At 37.1% G+C, this 24,647-nt stretch overlaps 1 protein-coding gene across 4 annotated transcripts; it reads left to right on the top strand.

Moving 5' to 3' along the window:
- Window positions 1-345: 345 nt before the first annotated feature.
- Window positions 346-23,291, top strand: LOC126962035 (cytochrome P450 2C3-like). 4 transcript variants are annotated; one of them, XM_050802810.1, is made up of 9 exons: window positions 348-615; window positions 4,767-4,929; window positions 7,958-8,107; window positions 9,846-10,006; window positions 11,266-11,439; window positions 12,375-12,516; window positions 13,564-13,751; window positions 18,060-18,201; window positions 23,233-23,291. In XM_050802810.1, exons 1-9 carry the CDS (start codon window positions 448-450, stop codon window positions 23,274-23,276), a joined length of 1,332 nt encoding a protein of 443 aa, XP_050658767.1. In that variant the 5' UTR covers window positions 348-447; the 3' UTR covers window positions 23,277-23,291. The 4 variants fall into 4 exon arrangements, with proteins under 4 accessions (XP_050658768.1, XP_050658767.1, XP_050658766.1 ...); XM_050802809.1 differs by lacking the exon at window positions 23,233-23,291 and adding an exon at window positions 20,407-20,821 and having other exon boundaries at window positions 349-615; window positions 18,060-18,174; XM_050802808.1 differs by lacking the exon at window positions 23,233-23,291 and adding an exon at window positions 20,407-20,821 and having other exon boundaries at window positions 349-615.
- Window positions 23,292-24,647: the final 1,356 nt, after the last annotated feature.

The raw sequence follows: 24,647 nt of genomic DNA, 5'->3' as shown, positions 1-24,647 counted from the left end.
TCTGAAATGTCTCTTTTTTACCTCTGATTTTATTTGAGTGTTCTCCCTTTTTACTTCAGTATTCTTGCTAAAAGTTCATCAATTTTCTTTTTTCTTTTCAAATACCAATTCTTTTTTTATGTTTTGAATTGCTTCTCAGTCTCTATTGCATTTATTTCTGTGCTGAGGTTTATTATTTTCTTCTATTAATTTTGATTTTATTATTTCTTGCTTTTACAGAAGTGAGGGTTATCATTTAGTTACAATTTTAGGTTAAACTTAAGAACTAATCAATATTAAATTAATTTTTGTTTTTACTTCTACCAGCAGTTCAAGGTGTACTAAAGATAAAAAAAATCAATCATCCAAAGTTCAAAGTCTTAGTACGTAATTGGTGAGGAGCTTGCACTTTGGTTTACAAAATCTTTAGATTCTTAGCTTTCAACTGCGTTTTCAAAGAGCCCAGCAATGGATCTCTTCATCATCCTGGTGATTTGTCTTTCTTGTCTGATTCTTCTTTCTCTGTGGAACCGAAGCTATGCCAAAGGGAAGCTTCCACCTGGCCCAACTCCTCTCCCCGTTATTGGAAATATTCTACAGTTAAATACTAAGAACATCAGCAAATCCATAAGCATGGTAAGTATGACTAATTTTCCTTTAGTTTTCTGCAGTGAGTAAGTCAGATATCCCCATAACTAAGCAATATATGTCCCCAGATACCAAGTTTTAAAGAGATGCCTTTATAGAGATGTGTCCATTAGACACCCAGATATGCCTTTATAATGTAGACATATAGAAGAACATGCAATTGGTACATCCAAAAGAAATGAAGAAATCAGCAAGTTTGAGGCAAATAAGTGTTTACTCCAGAATGGATGTTTCAACTGGAAAGCAATTATAGACTGTGTCACCTAAGAGAAATGTTGGAGATAAATGCTTGGTGCCACAAAGTGAAACTAGCACTCAGGCAAAAGTTTTCTCAGCAAGGCAATTTACTTCTTCAGAGGGGTGCTGCCTGCATCAATCACGATCACAAGAGTATAGTGAACAAAGGAGAGAAGGAGGTTTTATCTCTTCCATGTAGTCTCTACCTCTGTGTCACTCACCCCATGGACTACGGTCAGACCACACAATCTAAGCTGACCTGATTAGCTATTTGTGAATATTTTCTTAAATAAGGAAGGGAAGGGAGATGTGAATTACAGTGGTTTTGGTGGGCCATGAAGTTTCAAAGAGTGGAATGGGTGCAGAGTGGGTAACTAAGTAAACAGAGGTGAGTTATTGATTAGAGCTGACAGGAGAGTAACTACGGGCAAGGAGGCATGGAGAACAAGAAAGTTGAGTTTGAGAACAAAGAACAAGGAAGTTAACAGGCTAAACCTTTGAAGAGAAATTCATTTTATGCAAGGAATATGGGGGCTTCCATTTATATAGGAACTCGTTTCAATTATATAAATTGTCAGATTTCTTCTTTGGTAGATTAAGCAAATAATGCATCATCAGTCATTAGTACAAGAGTGCATTTGCATATTTGAATCAGATGTAACTTATATACAAAGTTTTCTTGTATTGTATATTGTTGAGAGCCCAGTTATTTGTGAAGAAAATGTTTTTCACAATTCCTTATTGACATCAAAGTTTATCAGCAGTTCAACACGGCAGTAGTTGCTCAAGATGTGAGTCATTCCTGCCACCAGTGGAACATTACTAAGATCATTGATCCATGTTATGATTGTTGACATTGCCAGGAGCAGAAATTCTTTGTCAATATTGTAATCCAGGTTGCTTTAACTCTTCTTTGGTAAATGCTAGTGAAAATGGAACAGCTTTTAGTTTTCTAAATAAGCACCGATTTACAGTGTCACAGCACCACGTTTTCATAAAGCATATATGAATTGAAATCAAGGGAATTACTAAGGGTTCAGATCTTTCATATTTCATACTGTAGTTCTCAATAAATGAGTAACTTCTCTACTCCAAGTTGTTTACATAGCAGTTGCTCTCTAAAGCCTGAAGAATGATGTGGAATCTGTCTTTCTCTTAAGAAAGCCAGTTACTGGAATACTGCTTCTGGAAGCTCATTCTTCCTATGCCTTGGCTTTGAATTGAAAGAGATTGTGTCAGCGCCCCAGCTCATCTATTGATTATTTAAATTCACAGATTTAAGCAGGATTAAAACCTCTCTTCGCTTTAATTTCCATTTCTTGAAGATGTAAATAAGAAAGATTTTGCACAGGTTACTTAAGTACACCACATTTTCTATAAGTAATTAAATACCTCCTTGCATGGTGCATGTGAGTTTCAATGGCAAAAGAAAATTTAGAGTGACCCCATCATTAAGGAACTTACAGTTTAGAGGATAGGAATATATTTATGAAACAACAATGCAAGTAAAGGTATGATTACAAACTGTGTAACAGGGACATGGTAGAAAGAGACCATGTAATTTCAAGGGACTAACCAGTTAGAGGAGCATTCAGGCATTCAGCAAAGGGTTCTCTGAGTAATTGAAGTTGGAGCTGATAATCGTAAGAATGATTAGGAATTAAACATATCAAATATCAACAAAACCCAATTTCACATGTTTTTAATCTGGGGGAGAATTGCTTCTGTTGATGAAAAGAGTCAAACTGCAAAATACTTGAAGAGATTTATTCTGAGCAAATGTGAGTGACTATGACCCATGACACAGCCGTCAGGAGATCCCGAGAATATGTGCCCATGGTGGTCAGGGCACAGTTTGGTTTTATACATTTATACGTTTGAGTATGTACACATGAGACTCCTGTCAATACATTTAAGATATACATTGGTTTGGCCCAGAAAGGTGGGATAACTCGAAGCAGTGGGAGAGGGGTTGCCTCCATGATATCCAGAGTTTAAAATTTTGTGATTGACGATTGGGTGAAAGAGTTATTGTTAATAGAGAGGAATGTCTGGTTTATGATAAGAGTTGTGGGGACCAAGGTTTTATCATGTAGATGAAGCTTCCAGGCAGCAGTTTTCAGAGAGAATAGATGGTAATTGTTTCTTATCAGAGTTAAGGTCTGCCTTAATGTTAAATGTTGGTCAGCTTTTGCTGAATTGCAAAAGGGAAGAGGGCATAATGAGGCATGTTCAATGCCCCCTTCCCATGATGGCATGAATCAGTTTTTCAGGTTAAATTTGGCGGGACCTGGCCTAGAGAGGAAGTCTGTTTAAATTGCTGGTGGTAAGGGAGTGGGGCCAGCTGGCGGTGAGAGGGGTGCTTTGAATTTTATTTTTGGTTTACACTTCTCTCCCTAAGACCCTGAGAAGAGGACAAAAGTGTTTGTAGTTCAGAGAGTAAGTAAGAATATGGTACAAGCTGAGAGTAGAGAGGGATGCAGGGGACAAGATATGTAGGCCGTGCAAGGATGTAAAAAACACTTGTTTTTGTCATAAGATCAATATGGGCCGAGCCTGGTGGCTCACACCTGTAATCCCAGCACTTTGGGAAGTGGAGGCAGGAGGATCACCTGAGGTCGGGAGTTCGAGACCAGCCTGACCAACATGGAGAAACCCCATCTCCACTAACAGTAAAAAATTAGCAGGGCATGGTGGCACATGCCTGTAATCCCAGCTACTTGGGAGACTGAGACAGGAGAATCACTTGAACTCGGGCGGTGGAGGTTGCGGTGAGCAGAGATCCTACCATTGCAGTCTAGCCTGGGCAATAAGAGTGAAACTCTGTCTCAAAAAAAAAGGAAAGAAAAAAAGAGCAATGTGATACCATTAACATGCTTAAAGGACAGTCAGGTTAACATCTTCCTTGTGAAAAGGTCACTATAGTTTGTAGAATGAATTTTTAGGTTGGCAAAAAAAGTTCTACATTAGAAAAGTTGAAATATTGTAAGTCCTATATCATTTAGGATACCACATAAGCTGATACTACAGAAAGATGATGCTGAAAGAAGATAGGAGATTATTTCTATCTCACACAAGAAACTCTAGGTGCTCGCTGTCAGCTTGCCTCTCCTCCATGATGCCATTAAGAGAACCAGTTTTGTTTTTTTTTAAATCTTTGTAGTTCTAGTATCTTCTGCCTCTAGACCATTTTTCTCATTTGCATGGTCATAGTAGGGGCATCTCCATGCTATTATTTCAACCCATGGGTAGGGGCAGAAATGAAGGGGAAGCAATTGTCTGTTATGCACAAATGTCGAATTTTATCACAACACTGTGCTTACGTGAGTTCATGGAAACTGAGTCACATGGCTGCATCTAGCTTTGAGTGAAGCTGGGAAATATGTATGACCACATTGCTATGTTATCATGCATTATAAAAATATGGCAGTATCTCGTGCTAAAAGTAAATTTATCAAGAATGAACAATGATGGACAATTATTAGACTACACATGAGGCAAAGTAGATGGACTTCCCTTAACCCAAAGAAGAAACACAGAATTTACTGTAATTGTAAGAAGATAGGAGAAAGTTGGTACAATTATTAATTTGGCATAAAAATTTAATAAAATAATAGGAACAAAGTGTATAATATAGCCCCTGTGATATAGTAGGGGCTGAACAAGAAATAAATATTGAAGCTGATACTAACACTAATAGAATTGTTACTAATAAAGTGATGATAATTACTATTCAAATACTTTCTTCTTATCAAATAATTGATTCTAAAGAATTAAATTTTATATACTTGGTGGAGAAGTATTAAAACATCTTTCTGGCAAGTTTAAAAATGTTTCCCTAAGCTATCTACATTTTATTTTTGAAATTTACACTTTATTTGCATCTGCTATTCTTTTTGCAGCTAGCAAAAGATTATGGCCCTGTGCTCACTGTTTATTTTGGCATGAAGCCAACTGTGGTGTTACATGGATACGAAGCAATTAAGGAAGCACTGATTGATCAGGGAGAAGTATTTTCTGGCCGAGGGAGTTTTCCAGTGGCAGAAAAAATTACCCAAGGATTCGGTATGCTTCCCTTTGGGGTATGTGTGTGGGTCTGTAAGTTGTAAAAATTTGAAAAATTTGAAGAAATTGAGAAATCGTAAGTATTAAAAAAATTTATGAAACACACTTTTCGTATTTTCTACCTGAGGCTAAGAATAATTTTTCTATAAAGGATCATTAATCTATATTTAAAATCCGTGAAAGTGACACAATGTCCCTGTTAAACATTATATTCATGATAACAAGCCATCTAGCCACTAATTTTTCACGAATTTGTTACAAAGAGAAGTTCATCATAAATTATGGTCAGTTGAAAAAATAGAAAAGCAATAGAGAGATGAGAGAGAGAAGGAATATTACTTAGTTATCTTATTCACCAAATATTTTGCTGCCGGGTCTTAGTCATGGATACCCAGAGATTATTTTAGGAAGCTTGAATAGTGTGCATGGAACCACATGAGTTTGGAATATTTCTATCCTCACCTTCAAATATGATTCTAAAAAAGCATGAGCAATATTAGAATACAACAGAAGACAAAGCATAAAGCAAACGTATGTTCTGAAAACATCATGGAGAAACATGATCAGAGTATGAGTATGTATCAGAATTGATATTAGAAAAAGTTTTTTTGATTAAGTGCTGGAAATTTCTTTTATTTGTTTTTGGAGCTAGCCTTAAACTATCAAGTCTTCTGGTGGATCACAGGGTTCTGGCAAACAGAGATATGACCTGAACGGGGTTCTGACTTCTTCTGCACTGTTTTCTTTTTTTTTTCTTCTTTTTTTTTTTTTAAATCATGTCAGCCCCTTTATTTATTTATTTATTTTTAAATTTATTTATTTATTTTTTTATTATTATTATACTTTAAGTTCTAGGGTACATGTGCATAACGTACAGGTTTGTTACATATGTATACTTGTGCCATGTTGGTGTACTGCACCCATCAACTCGTCAGCACCCATCAACTCATCATTTACATTAGGTATAACTCCCAGTGCAATCCCTCCCCCCTCCCCCCTCCCCATGATAGGCCCCGGTGTGTGATGTTCCCCTTCCCGAGTCCAAGTGATCTCGTTGTTCAGTTCCCACCTATGAGTGAGAACATGCGGTGTTTGGTTTTCTGTTCCTGTGATAGTTTGCTAAGAATGATGGTTTCCAGCTACATCCATGTCCCTACAAAGGACACAAACTCATCCTTTTTTATGGCTGCATAGTATTCCATGGTGTATATGTGCCACATTTTCTTCATCCAGTCGGTCACTGATGGACATTTGGGTTGATTCCAAGTCTTTGCTATTGTGAATAGTGCTGCAATAAACATACGTGTGCATGTGTCTTTATAGCAGCATGATTTATAATCCTTTGGGTATATCCCCAGTAATGGGATGGCTGGGTCATATGGTACATCTAGTTCTAGATCCTTGAGGAATCGCCATACGGTTTTCCATAATGGTTGAACTAGTTTACAATCCCACCAACAGTATAAAAGTGTTCCTATTTCTCCACATCCTCTCCAGCACCTGTTGCTTCCTGACTTTTTAATGATTGCCATTCTAACTGGTGTGAGATGGTATCTCATTGTGGTTTTGATTTGCATTTGTGTGATGGCCAGTGATGATGAGCATTTTTTCATGTGTCTGTTGGCTGTATGAATGTCTTCTTATGAGAAATGTCTGTTCATATCCTTTGCCCACTTTTTGATGGGGTTGTTTGTTTTTTTCTTGTAAATTTGATTGAGTTCTTTGTAGGTTCTGGATATTAGCCCTTCGTCAGATGAGTAGATTGCAAAAATTTTCTCCTATTCTGTAGGTTGCCTGTTCACTCTGATGGTAGTTTCTTTTGCTGTGCAGAAGCTCTTTAGTTTAATGAGATCCCATTTGTGAATTTTGGCTTTTGCTGCCATTGCTTTTGGTGTTTTAGACATGAAGTCTTTGCCCATGCCTATGTCCTGAATGGTACTACCTAGGTTTTCTTCTAGGGTTTTTATGGTATTAGGTCTAACATTTAAGTCTCTAATCCATCTTGAATTAATTTTCGTATAAGGAGTAAGGAAAAGATCCAGTTTCAGCTTTCTACTTATGACTAGCCAATTTTCCCAGCACCATTTATTAAATAGGGAATCCTTTCCCCATTTCTTGTTACTCTCAGATTTGTCAAAGATCAGATGGCTGTAGATGTGTGGTATTATTTCTGAGGGCTCTGTTCTGTTCCGTTGGTCTATATCTCTGTTTTGGTACCAGTAGCATGCTGTTTTGGTTACTGTAGCCTTGTAGTATAGTTTGAAGTCAGGTAACGTGATGCCTCCAGCTTTGTTCTTTTGACTTAGGATTGTCTTGGAGATGTGGGTTCTTCTGCACTGTTTTCTAAGAGGCTCCCTAGAAATGTTTCCTATGAGCCTATTTTTTCCCCTTGATCTGGTCTTGACTCTGGCAGCCTAATATTGAACTTCTTTGATGTTTCCTTCCATATTTCATGGGTAAGATTTAACAAATAGAGGGGAAATGTTGAAATGAGACTAGCTGTCTGTTTAATGACTGTACCCCTTATCTGAGAAATGATTATCAGGAGATATCTTCCAATGAAAAAGTGCTGTCTCACATTCTCCTGATAATTCCCTCCTCTTGTTATTTCTCTTAAAATTAACTTACAATTTGAAAAGCCAGCCCTGAAAATTTAAGCTATGACTAGGACTCACCATGTTTATTGCTGCAGGATCATGAGCAAGCATTTTGCCTTTATGATTTTTAGCATCCCGTAAAATGGGACAAAGCCTTCAGTTTACAGAATTATTGTGAGGTTTAGTGCAGCTGGTGGATTAAGAATAGTTTAGCAATATGCAAAATTAAGAATCCTGACCGTTAAATAGTAGTTTGGGTTCAAAGAGGAGGCAGGTGTGATGAAGGGCTCAATGTGAATCACTGAAGCTGACACCATTATATTTACATCCTGCTGAAATGTCAATATCAGCTCCTGAGATGAGAACTGTCAGCTCGTATTCATGACAATGAAGAATATTTTCTCTCTCTGTTTTTTCTTTTGTGTTGATAGGAGTTATTTTTAGCAATGGAGAAAGATGGAAGCAAATCCGGCGTTTCTCTCTCATGGTTTTGAGGAATATGGGAATGGGGAAGAAAACAATTGAAGACCGAATTCAAGAGGAAGCCTTGTGTCTGGTGGAAGCATTAAAAAAAACCAATGGTGTTTATTTCTTCATATAATTAACACTAATAGTTTGGGTAGAACAAATGGTATTGTAAATAGACTACAAAATATGATGATGGCTGAAGTATCATAGTTTACTTTTTGCTCACATAAGAGAATTAGGAGGTGAAGTGTTTGGAATAACAGTCTTTTTAGGTACCAGGTTAATTGGGCTTTGATATCTTCAGCAAATGTCTTTGAATTTCATCAATGATTCATATCTCTGTGTGATACAGGAAGGAGAAAAGAGCAAGTTAAAAAGCAAATACTTTAGGCCAGGCATAGAAGTGGCACACGTAACGTCTCTCATGTGTGCCACTTAGTAACAGGGCCACACTTAACTGCCAGAGAAGCTGGAAAATGTGGTTTACTCTGTGCACAGGAAGAAAAGAACACGGATTTTGGCAATCAGCTATCAGTCTTGGCCACATATGCTTAAAAAATTAGGTCACTTTTCTAGTAAAGTGTTTAAGAACAATACAGGGGTTGCCAACTACCACCAAAGTGTGGGGCTGCCATCCGCCCCTCGTAGTAGAGTGTGGATATGAAGAGATGGTACTGCAACAGCACAGATCTCTGCGGTGCGTAGATGTGTGTGTGCACTTGCAGGGCTGGGAGAGGAAGTGGAAGAGAAAGGTCCAGGCAGGCAAGCAAGGGGTAAGATCATAAGATATATGTGGTTTTATAATGTCATGTATTGAATGAATATTTTTGTGTGTTTAACTTTTAAATGTTTTTCAAGAACAGTATTAGCTGGATAGTACAGTAGTCCTTTATTTTGGACACACCAGGGTTTATTTAACTAATCCTCTGTTTTGGCCAGATAGGTTGATTCTAGTTTTTCCTGCTCTTAATATACGAAAGTGCAACCCATATGAATTATTGTAAATCTCTGACTACTTTCTTTGAATCAAATTTGGAAATAGAATTAGTCAAGCAATGAATATTGAATTTTGGCACATATTATCTGTGAAATTATTTGTATCCTTAATTTGTATTGAAGCAGAACTTGTTATTAACTCGTTCAACTTTTCCTGTGGTGACTATTACCTTCTCTCAACTCCCTGACCTTTAGTCATCCAAAATCTACTTGATTCCACTTTGTTGTAGGGACCTCACACTCTTGGGGAAGCCCATTTCATCACTAATAACACTAACAGTTTTAAGTTATTTCCACAGGTTGAGGAGAGCTAATTTACATCATAACTTCTAATTTTTGATCTGAGCTTGCATTGTCTTTCTAGAGTTGTGGTGTTGTCACCACACAGAGGCAGGAGGGACCTACCTATCATCCAAAATCTGGTTTAGATGATTACAATAGGGATGCCACACAAACACCAATAGGATATGAAAGGTTTATTACTCACATAATGTTGCTTTCAATGAAGATCAGGCTGACACCCAACCAGGTCCAAAATGACACTGAAAGAGCAGCAGGAGGATAGTGGCATGAGGTTTTCATGGCAATTAGGGTTTAGGGCTAGGTTGAAGTTTCCTGTGTGCAGGTCAGGGCTTGGGTGGCTTAAACTGTCTATTTGTGCTAACAGAGGGAACTGTTACGTACTTTTTTTTTTTTTTTTTTTTAGGCATTTGAAGTTTATAGTAGTGGTGGCATGTCCAGGTAGTTTCTATTACGGAAACATCTTAGAAATCAATCATTTCCAATTATTTTAAGCAGTCAATTTTAGATTTATATGAAAATTGTGTATTAACTTCTGACTGGCATTGTTTGTAGCATCTCCCTGTGATCCCACTTTTCTTCTGGGTTGTGTTCCCTGCAATGTCATCAGCTCCATCATTTTCCAGAATCGTTTTGATTACAGGGATCAGAAATTTCTAACCTTGATGAAGTATTTTAATGAAAACTTTGAAACTGTGAGCACCCCCTGGATACAGGTAAGGCCAAGGTTCTTTTTAGAATGTGTAATAGTTTTCAAGCTCATCTATAGCTCATGCCTACCCCATCTCTCTGCCCTATTTAAAAATGTCCAAAGCAATGCTTATCAAACTATCATTTGCAACACATTAGTGGGTTATCAAATCAATCTAATGTGATGCAATAAAATTGAAAACATGAAGTAATGTAGAATAGAAAAAAATACATAATCTCAGAGTGCTACATTTATAGCAAGATTTGTTTGGATGAAACTTTTTTGTTGTTTTTTTAAGATCCTCAGATATAGAGGGTAGTGATTTAAGATGTATTTCTTATTAAAGTACATGGTCAGAAAATGTCAGTAACCTATGTTTTACAATCACTAACAACTAAAATTCTATACTGATCATAAGTTCCTGATGTGACCTACCTTCAAAGGACCCTAGAGAAAAAATAATCTAATGTCTCTTATTTACTGGAATGGGAAACTGATCCAGAGCTATTAGGCATATTTTTCAAAATAGCCTAGCTAAGACAATGAACATCAAAATCTGGAATCTAGAATTCCTGATTCCTGATTCTGAATCTAGTTTGATTTAAGCTACAAGCCTGAATATATTATGTTGATGCCTTCCAAGGGTATTAGGTCATTAGGGTGTTGTCTAAATTAAAGCATGTTCTGTAAGCTCTAGGACTAGCAAAAACATGAGTCAGGAAAATATGCACATTCTTTGGGGTGGAATATTTAAATTATATATATATGTATATGTGTGTGTTTGTGTTTTTTATACATATGTATACGCTAAGTGATTTGGGCACTTTCTTAATCTTTCAGATGTACTGTTTCTTCATTACCACAAATGAGTATGAGTCTTCAAAATTTTTAGAGTATCCCCTGGTAAAACATATATTGTGTATACTGGTGCAAACACAGGGTATTAGCTCCGAGATCACTAGTTTGGTGTCTTCAAATTGTTGATTAACCTTATGAACTTCAATTTCCTCATCTAAAGAGAGGTGACAACAGGGGTAATTTCCTGACTTCCTTCAGAGAGTTATGGTTAGGAAATCAATGTGATTGGCCTTGAAGTTGCTTTGTAACCTGTGCATACTGTCTCTGCCTACTTTTTCAGTGCTCTCCCCTTCAAATTCAGAATGCATTCCTGTGCAGGAAGCATGTCTATTCATCTTTATCTACTTAGCATATAACCAGTGTCTGATAAATGATAAGGACCAGTGTTTGGTGAATGAATTAATGATGGATTCTTCCTCCTTTCAGCTCTACAATGCTTTCCCCTTTTTACGAGTTCTCCCAGGAAGTCATAATGTGTTATTTAAAAATTATGCTCTCCAAAGAAGTTTTATTTTGGAGAAAGTAAAAGAACATCAGGAATCTCTGGACATCAATAACCCTCGAGACTTTATTGACTATTTTCTGATTCGAATGGAAAAGGTACAATGTAATCCTGATTTGCTACTTTATCTTTGTGGGTGTTGTGACTCATTGATATGCTTTGATTTTCCTGGTGAAACTGAGATATGAAAACAAATGCTGTATCCTAAAGTGTATTAATTGTTTATGCAACATATTACCTGTGTAAGCCATATTGCGTGTTTCTGGATATTTCTAAGTTCTCACCCTAAGAGACTTAGGCTTTATGTTTACCATGTTAAAGCTGGTTCTTTATCTGGGGGCAGATCAAAATATGCAAACACACACACACACACACATCCATTCAAGACTGATGATAACATATCATGGTTCTGTGAAGAGAAGATGTAACAAATGAGGGAACACAGGAATGGATAGAAACCCAGACAGGCTTACTTTTGGGAAATCTCTAAGATATATTCATTTACAGATGAGGTAGGTTTGAGGAAACTCTGACTTAAACAGGGAGGAGAAAATAGATCCAGGAGATGATGAGTATAGTAATCAAGTTTGTGAAATTTTCAAAGAGGCTATAATGATTGTAATTGAAGAGCAGTCTTGGGTGTAATGACTGATGGAGTTGTAAATACTGCTGTAGTTTGGGTGTGATTAGTTCAAGAAACATGAATGAAAAATTAGACATGATGAAATAGACATTAGATGCTAGAGTTGACAGTGATTAGCAGTGATGACTTAATTAAAAGTATGTTTAAAAAATTACAAAGGAACTGACTGGCTCTAGTGGGTTAGAAATTGAAGATTCAGAAAGTACTTGAATGTTTGTGAGTCCGATGCTATTTTAAATTTGAAGCAATTCTAACAGTTCACCTAATATTATCTTCACCCATAGCACACTCTAAAGTCGGGCTTAATTAGCCAGGTACTGATGTTGTACTGAATAGTATAGTGTTACTTGAAAAGCTTTTTATTAAGTAATTTTAACATGTCATTGCTAGGAAAAACACAATAAAGAGTCTGAATTTACCATGGACAACTTGGTTGCTACTATATGGGATATGTTTAGTGCAGGAACAGAGACAACAAGCACCACAATGAGATATGGACTGTTGCTCCTGCTGAAGCACCCTGAGATCTCAGGTATGAACAGATGATGGGCAGGATCAAATTTCAGGAAGAAACGGACAGAAAATACTGATAACCACCCCACAGTTTACCTGCCAACACAAGGTACAACAAAATTTCTCATCATTAGTACATCTACCTACCACTGGGTGGATTCAATTCAAATTAGTTCCTAGTATAAAAGGAGAATAAAATGTTTAAATAATGATAGAGATTTGAAAAGCAGAGGCCATTATTCTCCCTGCGATGGTATAGGATTCTTGATTTGGTTTGGAACAGATGCAGCAGTGTGGCATTGTTATTTTGAACAATGAGCTGTAGACTTCAATAGCGGTGGTTTTGAATTCTGATTCTACTAATAGGTGGCTTGCTTGACCTGCAGACACATGATTACTTTTCATATCTGTGGTCCCTTATCTGTTCAAGGGGGATAATATGGGAAAGACCACATATTCCCTGAGCATCCTTAGGAAACTATTTACTTCTCTGGACTTGTTTCTTTGTAAAGTACATGAAATTATACCTACCACATAGAAGTTTTTTGAAGAATTATAAAGTAATATAATGAAGAGTGCAGTGTGTCTGTCCTATATTATGAATACCTTCTGAATAAATTTTAACTTGTTAAGTTTTTGTGCTGAATCAAGTTAATATCTCATTTCCTGAACTGCACTGTGTACTTCTTAGATTACTGAAACTTAAATATTTAAGATAAAATTGAAATACACAAAATGGTTAAACTACAAGGTCTTCAGTGATTCTTCAGGATCTCAGATCTCTGAGTCTGTCAAGAAAAAGTACACAGAGTAGGGAATCAAAGTTGAGGATTGAATGTCATGGTGCAATTGTATTTCATACCTGCATACTTGTGTCTAATGATCTTTCAATTTGCCCAAGAAATGTAAACTGTGTGTCCTTTTTTTTTCTCTTACGGAGGTAGTGACACATAATTTTCCATCATTGTCCCATCTCCAACTACAATGGGACAATGATGAAGGGAACCTACAAATGGTACTTCAAGTTTTTTTCACTTCTCATAAATTCTGACTCCTGCCTTGCCAGCTAAAGTGCGGGAAGAAATTGATCATGTGGTCGGCAAAAACCGAAGTGTCTGCATGCAGGACAGAAGCCGGATGCCCTACACGGATGCCGTGGTGCATGAGATCCAGAGATATATTGACCTCATCCCCACCAATGTGCCCCGTGCAGTGACTCAAGACATTCGGTTTAGAGAATACCTTATTCCAAAGGTGAGAGATATTATGTCTATACCCTTCCTTAGGTGTCTTAGGCAATCAAATATCATAGCAGTAGAACTGTAGATTGCCTAATCTTCTACAGGTATGGCATAGTCATAACTCAGGCATCCTACCCTGTAACCACATACTTCTTTCCTTCTAGTTTTTGATACAAGTTTCTAAATGTGATAGTGCCTAGACTCCCACAGGATTTTCCATGCTTTGATAGCTCCACACTCTGCCTGTCCATTAGCCCAGTGTGCTATCCTGTCCCTTCCTTTCAATTTTATGTTTTATTACTCTTACCAATTAACGTGTATCCTGTATCCCACCCCTTCTCTACTGTCCCTATGACTTACTTGTGAAAAGTCCAACATAAAAGTCTCCTTCCTCCCTGCCTGATTATTGGCTACTGACCTGTGCTGGAAAAGACCATGCAGCCCAGCAAGTTGATATTGTTATCATCAATGCCAAATGTGGTGGTTTAATTTTCATCAATGCCAAAAGTATTGTCAATCTTACCCAACAATCCTGTTTTATAATCTAACTCAACTTGCTTCACCATACTCCACAATGACTTTCAACCTTGAACTCTTCTCAACCTTTCATTATCTTACTTTTAATAAGTGACCTGCTCTTCCATCTCACAGAAAAATTAGTCACTGGAAGTGGACTCCTCTAATGCTTTCCATTAGATTTACATACTTGGCTACATTTACAACCTTTGATTCTCTTTAATGTCAGTTACTGTGACTGATGGGCTTTCTTTTGTTCCACTATAAGCTGTTTTAACTGTGGCATGGATCCCTTCTCTCTTACTTTTTCAGTTATCTTTCTTAAATAATTATTTCTTCTTCCTTCCTCGTCATCTTCTTCCTTCTTCCTGGCTCCTTTTTATCAGCCTGTGAGCATGATCAATTCTCTTTTATTTATGATTGACACCTAATAATGGTTCATATTTTTGGAGAACAACATGATGTTTAGAAACATGTATGAGTTGTGTAATGATTAAATCAGGGTAATTAGTATCTCGATCACCTTGAACATTTATTATTTATTTGTGATGAGAGTGTTCAAGAACCTCTCTATTAGCATTTTGAAATCCATTTGTATTAGTCTGTTTTCATGCTGCTGATAAAGACATACCTGAGACTGGGCAATTTATAAAAGAAAGAGGTTTATTGGACTTACAATTCCACATTGCTGGAGAGGCCTCACAAACATGGTGGAAGGCAAGGAGGAGCAAGTTACATCTTACATGGATGGCAGTAGGCAAAGAGGAAGCTTGTGCAGAGAATCTCCTTTTTAAAACCATGAGATATGAGACCCACTCACTATTCCAAGAACAACATGGGAAAGACCTACCCGCAGGATTCAATCATTGTCCACTGGGTCCCTCCCATGAAACGTGGGAATTGTGGGAGCTACAAGGTGAGATTTTGCTGGGGATACAGAGCCAAACCATATCATTCTGCCCCTCGCCCCTCCCAAATCTCATGTCTTCACATTTCAAAAGCAATCATGCCTTCCCAACTGTGCCACAAAGTCTTAACTCATTTCAGTATTAACTCAGGAGTCCACAATCCAAAATCTCATAAGAGATAAGGCAAGTCCCTTTGCCTATGAACTTGTAAAATCAAAAGCAAGTTAGTTACTGCCTAGATACAATGGGGGTACAGGCCCTGGGCAAATACAGCCATTCCAAATGGGAGAAATGGCCAAAACAAAAGGGCTTCAGGCCTCACACTAGTCTGAAATCCAGTAGGGCAGTCAAATCTTAAGGCTCCAAAATGATCTCCTTTGACTCCATGTGTCACATCCCAGTCATGCTGATTCAAAACATAGGTTCCCATAGTCTTGGGCAGCTCTGCCCCTGTAGTTTCTCAGGGTGCAGTCTCCCTCCCAGCTGCCTTCATGGGCTGGTGTTGAGTTTCTGCAGTTTTTCCAGGCACATGGTGCACGCTGTCAGTGTATCTACCATTCTGGAGTCTGAAAGATGGTGGCCCTTTTCTCACAGCTCCACTAGCTGGTGCCCCAGTAGGGGCTCTGTATAGGGACTCCCACCCCACATCTCCCTTCTGCATTGCCCTAGTAGAAGTTCTGGCTAAACACCCTTTGGAAGTCTCCAAAGCTTGAGGCTTGCACCCTCTGAAGCCATAGCCAAAGTTCTATGTTGACCCCTTTCAGCCACTTGTGGGATGCAGGACATCAAGACCCTAGGCTGCACATAGCATTGAGACCCTGGGCCCAGCCCATGAAATCACTTTTTCCTTCTAGCCCTTCAGGCCTGTGATGGGAGGGCTACCACAAAGATCTCTGACATGCCCTGGAGACATTTTCCCCATTTTCTTGGTGATTAACATTCTTCTCCTTGTTACTTATGCAAATTTCTGCAGCCAGCTTGAATTTCTCCCCAGAAATGGGATTTTCTTTTCTATTGCATTGTCAGGCTGCAAATTTTTGAAACTTTTTCCATTTGCATTTGAAACTGAATGCCTTTAACAGCACCCAAGTCACTTTTTTTTTTTGAGATGGACTCTCGCTATATCACCTAGGATGGAGTACAATGACATGATCTCATCTCACTGCAACCTCTGCCTCTTGGGTTCAAGCTACTCTCCTGGCTCAGCCTCCCGAGTAGATGGGATTACAGGCATGCACCACCATGCCTGGCTAATTGTTGGTCAGGCTGATCTTGGACTTCCAACCGCAGGTGATCCACCTCGGCCTCTCAAAGTGATAGGATTACAGGCATGAGCCACCACACTGGGCCTACTTGTATTTTGTTAAGATTTTTTGCATCTATGTTCTTCAGAGACAATGGCCTGCAGTTTTCTTTTCTTGTTTTGTCTTTGATATTAGGGGAATCATGACCTCATAAAATGAATATGGAAGGATTTCCCCCTTTACAATTTTTCAGAAGAATTTCAAAAGAATTTTTCTTGGTATATTTTTAAATGTTCGGTAGAATTCAGCAGTGAAGCCAAAAATAATAGTCTTTGGCTTTTCTTTGATGGGAGATTTTTATTACTGATTTAATTTGTTATTTAATTATTATCATTTTCAGATTTTTTATTTCTTCATGATTCAATCTTGGTATATTATATGAGTCCAGAAATTTATCCATTCCTTCTAGATTTTCCAATTTGTAAGCATATATTTGTTCATAATAGTCTCTAATGATCCTTTGCATTTCTGTGGTCCAGTTGTAATGGCCTCTTTTTCATCTCTCGTTTTACTTATTTTGGTCTTCTCTCTTTCTTCATAGTCTAGCTAAGGGTTTGTCAGTTTTGTATATCATTTCAAGAAAACCAAAACTTTCTTTCATTGACTTCTTTGTATTTTAGTTTCTATATCTATTTCGTATTTTATTGATTTATTCTATAATATTTACAATTTTTGTCCTTCTACTTATTTTGGATTTGGTTTGTTTTTGGTTTTTATAGTTTCTTAAGTTTCAATGTTAGATTGTTAGTTGAGATTATCCTCTTTTTTGATGTAAAGGTTAATTGTTTTAAACTCCATTGTTAGTACTGATTCTACCGTATTTCATAGATTTTTGGTATGTTGTACTTCCATTATCATTAGTCGCAAGAAATTGTTAAATATTTCCTCTTAATTTGTTCATTACTTCATTGGATCTTTATAAGCATGTTAATTAATTTTTAGGTATTTGTATATTTTCTGTTCTTCTTGATTGCTAGTTTTATTGTACTATTTTCAGAAAAAAATAGTTGATTTGATTTTAAGTTTAAAACTCTGTTAAAACTTGTTTGGTGACTTACCATACGATCTATCCTGGAGAATGTTTCATATGCTGTATAGAAGAATGTGTATTCTGTAGCTGTTGGGTGGACTGTACTGCGCGTGCCTGCTAAGTCAGGTCAAAAGAACAGTTTAACACCACTGTTTGTTGTTTGATCTGTCTATTGCTGAAAATAGGGTATTACGTTCTCTACTATTATTGTTTTGAAGTCTATTTCTTCCTTTAGGTCTATTAATATTTGCTTCATATATTTAAGTGCTTTGATGTTGAGTTCATGTACATTTATAATTTTTATACCCACTTGAAGAAATTCCCCTTTATCGTTATATGATCACCTTCTTTGTCTGTTTATACAGGTTTTAATTTAAAGTCATCCCTTGGTATTCATGGGGAATTGGTTGCAGGACTCCTTGTAGATATTAAAATGCACATATACTCAAGTCCCATAGTCAGCCCTGCAGAATTCATGCATACAAAATGTTGGCCTTTCCTATCCATGGCTTTTGCATCCCATGAACACTGTATTTTGATCTGGTTTATCTTTTTTCTTTCAGGGCACAACAATCTTAACAGATCTGACTTCTGTCCTGTACGATGACAAGGAATTTCCCAATCCAGAGAAGTTTGACCCTGGCCACTTCCTGGACAAAAGTGGCAACTTTAAAAAGAGTGATTATTTCATGGCTTTTTCAGCAGGCAAGCAAGCTTTTTATGTTCACATCAGGGGTCATGTAAGATAAGGAAGGACTCTGCATGGAGGCTGCTCTGGGCTGAACAATTTGCCATTTGCATAAGGTCAGAGGCACCACTCCCAAAGACGGTTATTTCTCATGGGACTGGTGACTGCGTTCATAGATTCTGCTTCCTGGTCCGCTATGTAGGTCATTAAAAGTTCCTCCTAGAAGTCCAGTTCTAGTAAAACTTTTCTCATTTACCCTGAGAAGCCAGTTCACTCAATAAACTTCACTGAGTACCTTACATATGGCAATGCTATGCTCAGGTCAGGCATACAAATGTGAGTAAGTATTAGATCTTTTCTCTAAGAGAAAGGAAAACAAATGAAGAGGCAATGAAATTCCAAGATCACAAATGCTATGCTTGAGGTTTCTTTGGGAGTCCAGAGAAAGGGAGGGAGAGAGAGAGAACGTGAGCAAGAGAGAGAGAGAGAGAGAGCGCTTCAGATGATTTATTTGAAAGGGACAGGGGCAGAATAGTTGGAAAGTAAGTGAAATTTTCTTGCAATAAATCACATTTGAGTATCTTCCCTCAATTTTTGATAGTCCTGGAAAGAAACATGCAGCAATGTCAATAAAGTTAATAAAAGAGAGTTTAATAAAGAGATGGTTTTGAGAGGTGTGGGCCAAACAAGGGGAGTAACAAAATGTGGGGAAGAACTCAGGACTAACATCAGCAAGAAGATGTTACAATCCTGGATCAAAAGATTCAAAAGAAGGAGAGTGTTGCTGGCACCTGAATAATGAGCAGATTCCTCATCAAGAGAAGCGTCTTTAGGTGGAGGGATGTTGCCACTGTTAAACTAGTCTGACAGGGTAGGATGGAGGGAACAAATACTCTGAACTTTTCAACATCTGAGCCTCTGAATGTATCCAGAACCCAGAAAGGAACTACCTCCTGGTTTAATGCAGTTCTGAGAGGTCAGTTTCCTGGGAATAGAAAGGCACATGAGATAAACACAAAATGGATCTGGAAAGAGGAAGAAATGGAGAATATTCAGCACACTTCAAAGAAGTAGGAGGCGGATAGGAGGGTAGAAGATGTTTCCAACAGAAATAACTGAAACAGAGACAAAAATAAGAGATTTGTTCCTGTTTAATTATATAAGAAAATAAGTGTAGAGCAAGCCTTGATGTTGTGTTCTCAAGATTATGTGCATTGCTCAGAGATAATCTCAAAAAAGCCGTTGCTATGTGACTTCTTATCTCCTTTCATATTTTGGAGTCCACTGTTGCACCATGAGCCTGCTCAACATTTCTATTCATTTCACATGGCTTGCAGGCCAGCTTTTGTCCTGACAGTGGGTATTACTGTGTGCATTATCAGATCTAAGGGTTTACCTTAAGAGTTTGTACTCCAGTTTGTAAAACAGATGAATAATTTACAGTTCATGTGAAATGTAGTGTATTAGAAGCATTAATGAATATTGTGGAAAACTTGAGAGCGTGAATTGTATATCCTGATGTATCAAAGAAGATTGCATAGAATAAATAACATCTGAGCTGAATCTGAAAGAATATGGGGACTATTGGCAGGCAAAGCAGAGTAGGAGACCATTCCAGGTAGAAGAATACCTGGAATCTGAGAGGAATCTTGAAATTGCCAATCTCTTTGGGGAGTGGTGAATCATTAGTAATGGCTGGGGTGAGGGGAACTGGGTGGAAGATGTGGAAAGAAATGATGCCCTAAGAATTGCCTATGGCCACTTGGTGACATTTCTTTTTATACCTGGGAATAATAAGCTCTTGACTATTTTTTTTAGAGCAGATATGTGGCAAGATTGATTATCCTTTAGAATCCAGATAAGGACAAATAAATCTGTTTGTCAAGTCCAGGGTCAGAAGTATATGGAGAAGTAGATACAGTGTTGTGTATCATGCCAGTTGGGATAGATGTGTGTGTGTGTGTGTGTAAAGATGTCACTGGCAAGCTGCAACACAGCAGTTCCAATGTGCATGGACAGAAAAGATTTTTTTCATATAGTACATTCACAGAAATATGTGCTAAAGAATAGAAAAGAAACCTGGTTTGGGTATAAATAGAAAAAGTTGTAGGTTCATTAGTCATTCATTAATATATTTCTTCATTCCACATTAATTTCAGCCTCCCTATGTGCTAACTCAGCTAAAGAATTAAATGAGTAATGATCTTGTGTGTAATTTTTAGGAAAAAGAATTTGTGCTGGAGAAGGCCTGGCCCGCATGGAGCTGTTTTTAATCCTGACCACCATTTTGCAGAATTTTACCTTGAAACCTCTGGTTGATCCAAAGGATATTGACACCACCCCAGTTCACAAAGGCTTTGGCACTATACCACCCTTCTATGAGCTTTGTTTCATCCCAGTCTGATGAAGTGTCTAGCTGCTAGATTGCAGAGCAAGGATGTTCAGTCCCATGTGAAAAATGCAGATGTTTCCTTGCCTGTGTGTCAACCATTATCTCCTCCTATCTTAATAGGAAGAAGGCCATCTCTGAGCCCTATCTCTTTTGATTGTATCCTTCCTTCAAAATCCATTCCAATTTTCCCTGTATGAAAGAAAATTTATTGTTTCATTTCCAATAAAATTATGTTTGTAACACAATCTTAAGATCATATGCTACATTTTATCTGTAGTCATATGAAATGGAAAGCACCCTATAAATGCCATATTTTGCTTTGCTACCACAAATGAGAAATCAGAAATTATTGCGTGAGATTTTAAAAAAATGTTGAAAGTATTAAAACATGAGCTTTATTAATCTCTCACTCCTATCTACCTGTCTAGGCAAATGATCTCTTGACAGATTAGCTTGTATACTTTCTTTTTTCCCCCAGTGGCTATTAAAATATAATTACATGTACATATATGCATGTGTTGGATATATATGTTGTATATGTGTTTATTTTAGCATGTATATGCATGTGTATAAATACAGGAAGAAAAGAAAAGAAGGTCACTTTAGCCAAAGGGAATGACATGATATAAACTTGAATTAGCCAGTCTGTCCAAGGTTATCCATTCTTTTCTCCCCCAGTGGTTAGATACACACATACAGGGACACACACAGATGTACAGACATATTAAGGCAAAGAAAAGGGGAACATGTATTTGAATATACACAAACAGAAATATGTGTATATGTGTGTTTATGTGTATATGTAGAATATAGCTGTGATTTGGAGGTGACAGTTGTATAGTAACATATAGATATTTTAAAAAGCAACATAAAGAAATGTAGCTCATACTGTCCTATTTAATGGCTATTCCATATTTTCAGAATTATTTCCAGTTTCAATGATGTTTAGATTATTTTTGAACTGTTGTTTACTACAAGTGCTGCTATCTGCATACATCTTATATTATTTCTTTAAGGTGGTTTTATAGATAAAAATGGCTGCACCATAATGTATATAATCTTTTACTTTTCATAAATACTGGAATATAGTTCACTAAAACTTATATATGTGTTTACTTTTCTAACATGAGTATAATGGAAAGACTGTTTCCCCAAATCCGTGTAAATACGGAAGATTGAATTCTTTGATAATTTTAGCAATTTTGGGTTACCTTTCATGGAGTTTTCAAATAGTAAATCCTTTCATCTGCAAATAATGTTTCACTGTAACAACCAGAAGTTTTAAGAAATAGCACCTACTGCAAATCTTTGTCAATATCTGTTTCTGTCTCTGCTGTTTCCTCTCAGTTACCCATCTGTCTCTCACATAGACATGCAAATATGTATTTTTATGGAAACTGATAAAAGTTGTAAAGATTCGTGGAGACAGCATAACAGTTTAGGAAATTCATTTGGCAAGCCTGATATTTTATGCAATTTATCTGTTGAAATGATTGCTGATTTGAAATGAGTAGCTGAAAGGCTGAAATTCTGGCTATAAAATTTCATTCAGAAACTTTAGAATTGGGAAATAATTTCTGGCAAATTCTCACTTAGAGGAAATTAAATGGAGTATAGAGCTTTTTAAGTGAGAAAGACCAAGTAAGCACTTTTATTTCAGTTGAAGCCTAAAGGCCATTATGAAGGTTTGCAACCAAGGATTAGAATAAACCTGCAGTTGAAAAGGCCTCATTATAAGGCCATAGTCTTGCTTTAAATAATCTACTCGTATACATTCTCTTATTTCTGCAGACATTTTTCGCTAGAGAAACGTAATGTTCCGCTCTCATAGAGCCTCAAAGTTAGTCAGAGGCGAGGGCTTAGGGCATTCTCAGATATTTCCTAAGCCTGTGTGGCCTTCTATGTTCCAGAAATGTGTCACCACTCTTCAAAGCCTTCTATGAACATCTTATTTTTCAATTCCTTCTTTTAAGATTTTTAGTTAGCTAGCAGATTTTTAAAGTGCCCAGGTAGGTGTTAAAGGCATTCCCCAACACGCACACAGAGCCTCTTGCAAAGACTGGGAAATTTATTGGTTTCTGATGTCTAAGGAAATCTCTGTCCCATTAATAGTGGGGCATTAAGCTAATTGAACAATGACTTTATTAAGCTGACATAAGAAAGAAGAGAGACTTTACAGAATTATTTCAGAGAAACCACTAAAACACAAAGCAAACTGGAGTAAAAATGCCTCGTTTAGGTCTTGAGAGTACAAATGTGTATTTGAATGGAGTTGCATTGCTGGTGGTGAAACAGAATGGACAGAGGAAATGATTATCTTCATAGTTCACTGCAGCCTCAAACTTCTGGGCTCAAATGACTCTCCCACCTCAGCCTCTACCACACTTAAGTAATTTTTAATTGTTTTTCAGAGATGGGGTCTTTGTTGCCCAAGCTATTTTCCAACTCCTGGCCTGACACAATCCTCCCACCTGGCCTCCCAAAGTGCTGAGATTACAGGCAGGAGCAAGCACGCACAGCAACATTTTCGCCTTGCAAAACTGAAAGTCTGTACCCATTAAACACTACCTCCCCATTCCCTCCTCCTCCCAGCCCCTGGAAACCACCATTATACTTTCTGTTTGGTGATTTTTTTTTTTTTTTTTCACTATTCTAGGTACCACATGGAAGAGGAATCATAAAATATTTGTCCTTTTGTGACTGGTTTATTGTACTTAGCATCATATCTTCAAGGTTCATCCATCCTCCATGTTGTAGCATGTATCCGACTTTTTTTTTTTTCGTTTTTAAGGCTGAATATATTCCATTGTCTGTAGAAACCACATTTTGTTCATGCATTCATCTGCTGATGGACAAATGGGTTGCTTCCATTTTTTGGCTATTGTGAATAATATTGCAATGAACATGGGTGTGCAAATATCAGTTTGATGCTTTCAGTTTTTTGGGGTATATACACAGAAATGTAATTGCTATATCGTATGGACATTCTACTTTTAATTTTTTGAGAGACTCTGTCACACTCTTTTCCACCATAGGTTCACTACTTTACATTCCCACCATCAGAGTAGGAGAATTCTGATTCCTCCACGTCCGTACCCATGCTTGTTGTTTTCTGTGTTTTTTTTTTTTTAAATTAAAAAAAAAAAATTCCTATAAAGGAACTTTAGAGAACTTTCTTTAAACACTATTTTATGGTAGGTTTGCTAGAGATAAATTATCTTTGTCTCCCTTCATATAAGAATGTCTTGAATTCCTCTTCATTTGTGAAGAATACTTTTTTAATAGATATAGAATGCTAGGCTGGCAGATTTTTTTTTTCCCAGCACTTAAAAACGTTCTGCTAATTCCTATTTCTCCACGGATGCTGATGACAAGTGCTCCGCTAGGTAAGGTGTAACTTTTCTCTGGCTGCTTTGAAAATTATTTGTTTTCCTTTTTGGAAAATTTCCCAGAAGCGTTCGGTGTGGATTTAAAAAAAATTTATCCAGATTGATGTTCACTATGATTCTTCAATCTGTAGGTTTATGTCTTTTTCCAAATTTGGGATATCTTCAGACAAAATTTCTCCTGGTACTTTTTCAGCCCTACATTTTCTTCTCTTCCGGCAGCACTCCATTTACATAATTTTTAGATCATTTATATAGTCCCATAGGTCTGTGAGGTTCTTCTCATTTCTTTTTATCTCTCTGGTCCATTTCTCTCTGTTTTTCATATTAGGTTATTTTTATTGTTCTGTCTTCCAGTTCACTTTGTCTTTGTCTCATTAATGTCACTTTTCCTTTGTTTCATTAATGCTACCACTGAGCCCATCAACTGTAGTTTTATTTTGGTTATTTATTTCTCTATTCTAGAATTTCTATTTCATTCTTTATATCTTCTATTTATTTGTTGTTATTTTCTGTTTCTTTGCTGAGACTTTATACATTTTTCATTTGTTTCAAATGTGTTCATAATTGCTCATTGAAACATTTTTATGATGACTGCTTTAATAGCTTTGTCAGATAATTCTGACATCTCTTGTCATCTTGGTATTGGTAGCTTTTGATTGTCTTCTTTGCAGTTTGAATCTTC

This window comes from Macaca thibetana, chromosome 9 (assembly GCF_024542745.1).
Source record: "Macaca thibetana thibetana isolate TM-01 chromosome 9, ASM2454274v1, whole genome shotgun sequence".
NCBI classification, from domain to species: Eukaryota; Metazoa; Chordata; class Mammalia; order Primates; family Cercopithecidae; genus Macaca; species Macaca thibetana.
The sequence above is the reverse complement of the archived record's forward strand: the minus strand, read 5'-3'. Positions and strand labels throughout refer to the sequence as shown.

Coding starts and splice junctions, on each gene's coding strand:
- LOC126962035 (XM_050802808.1), top strand. CDS start 448: ATGGATCTCTTCATCATCCTGGTGATTTGTCTTTCTTGTCTGATTCTT. Junction 4,930..7,957: donor AAAAATTACCCAAGGATTCG/GTATGCTTCCCT, acceptor TTGTGTTGATAG/GAGTTATTTTTAGCAATGGA. Junction 18,202..20,406: donor TTTCATGGCTTTTTCAGCAG/GCAAGCAAGCTT, acceptor TGTAATTTTTAG/GAAAAAGAATTTGTGCTGGA.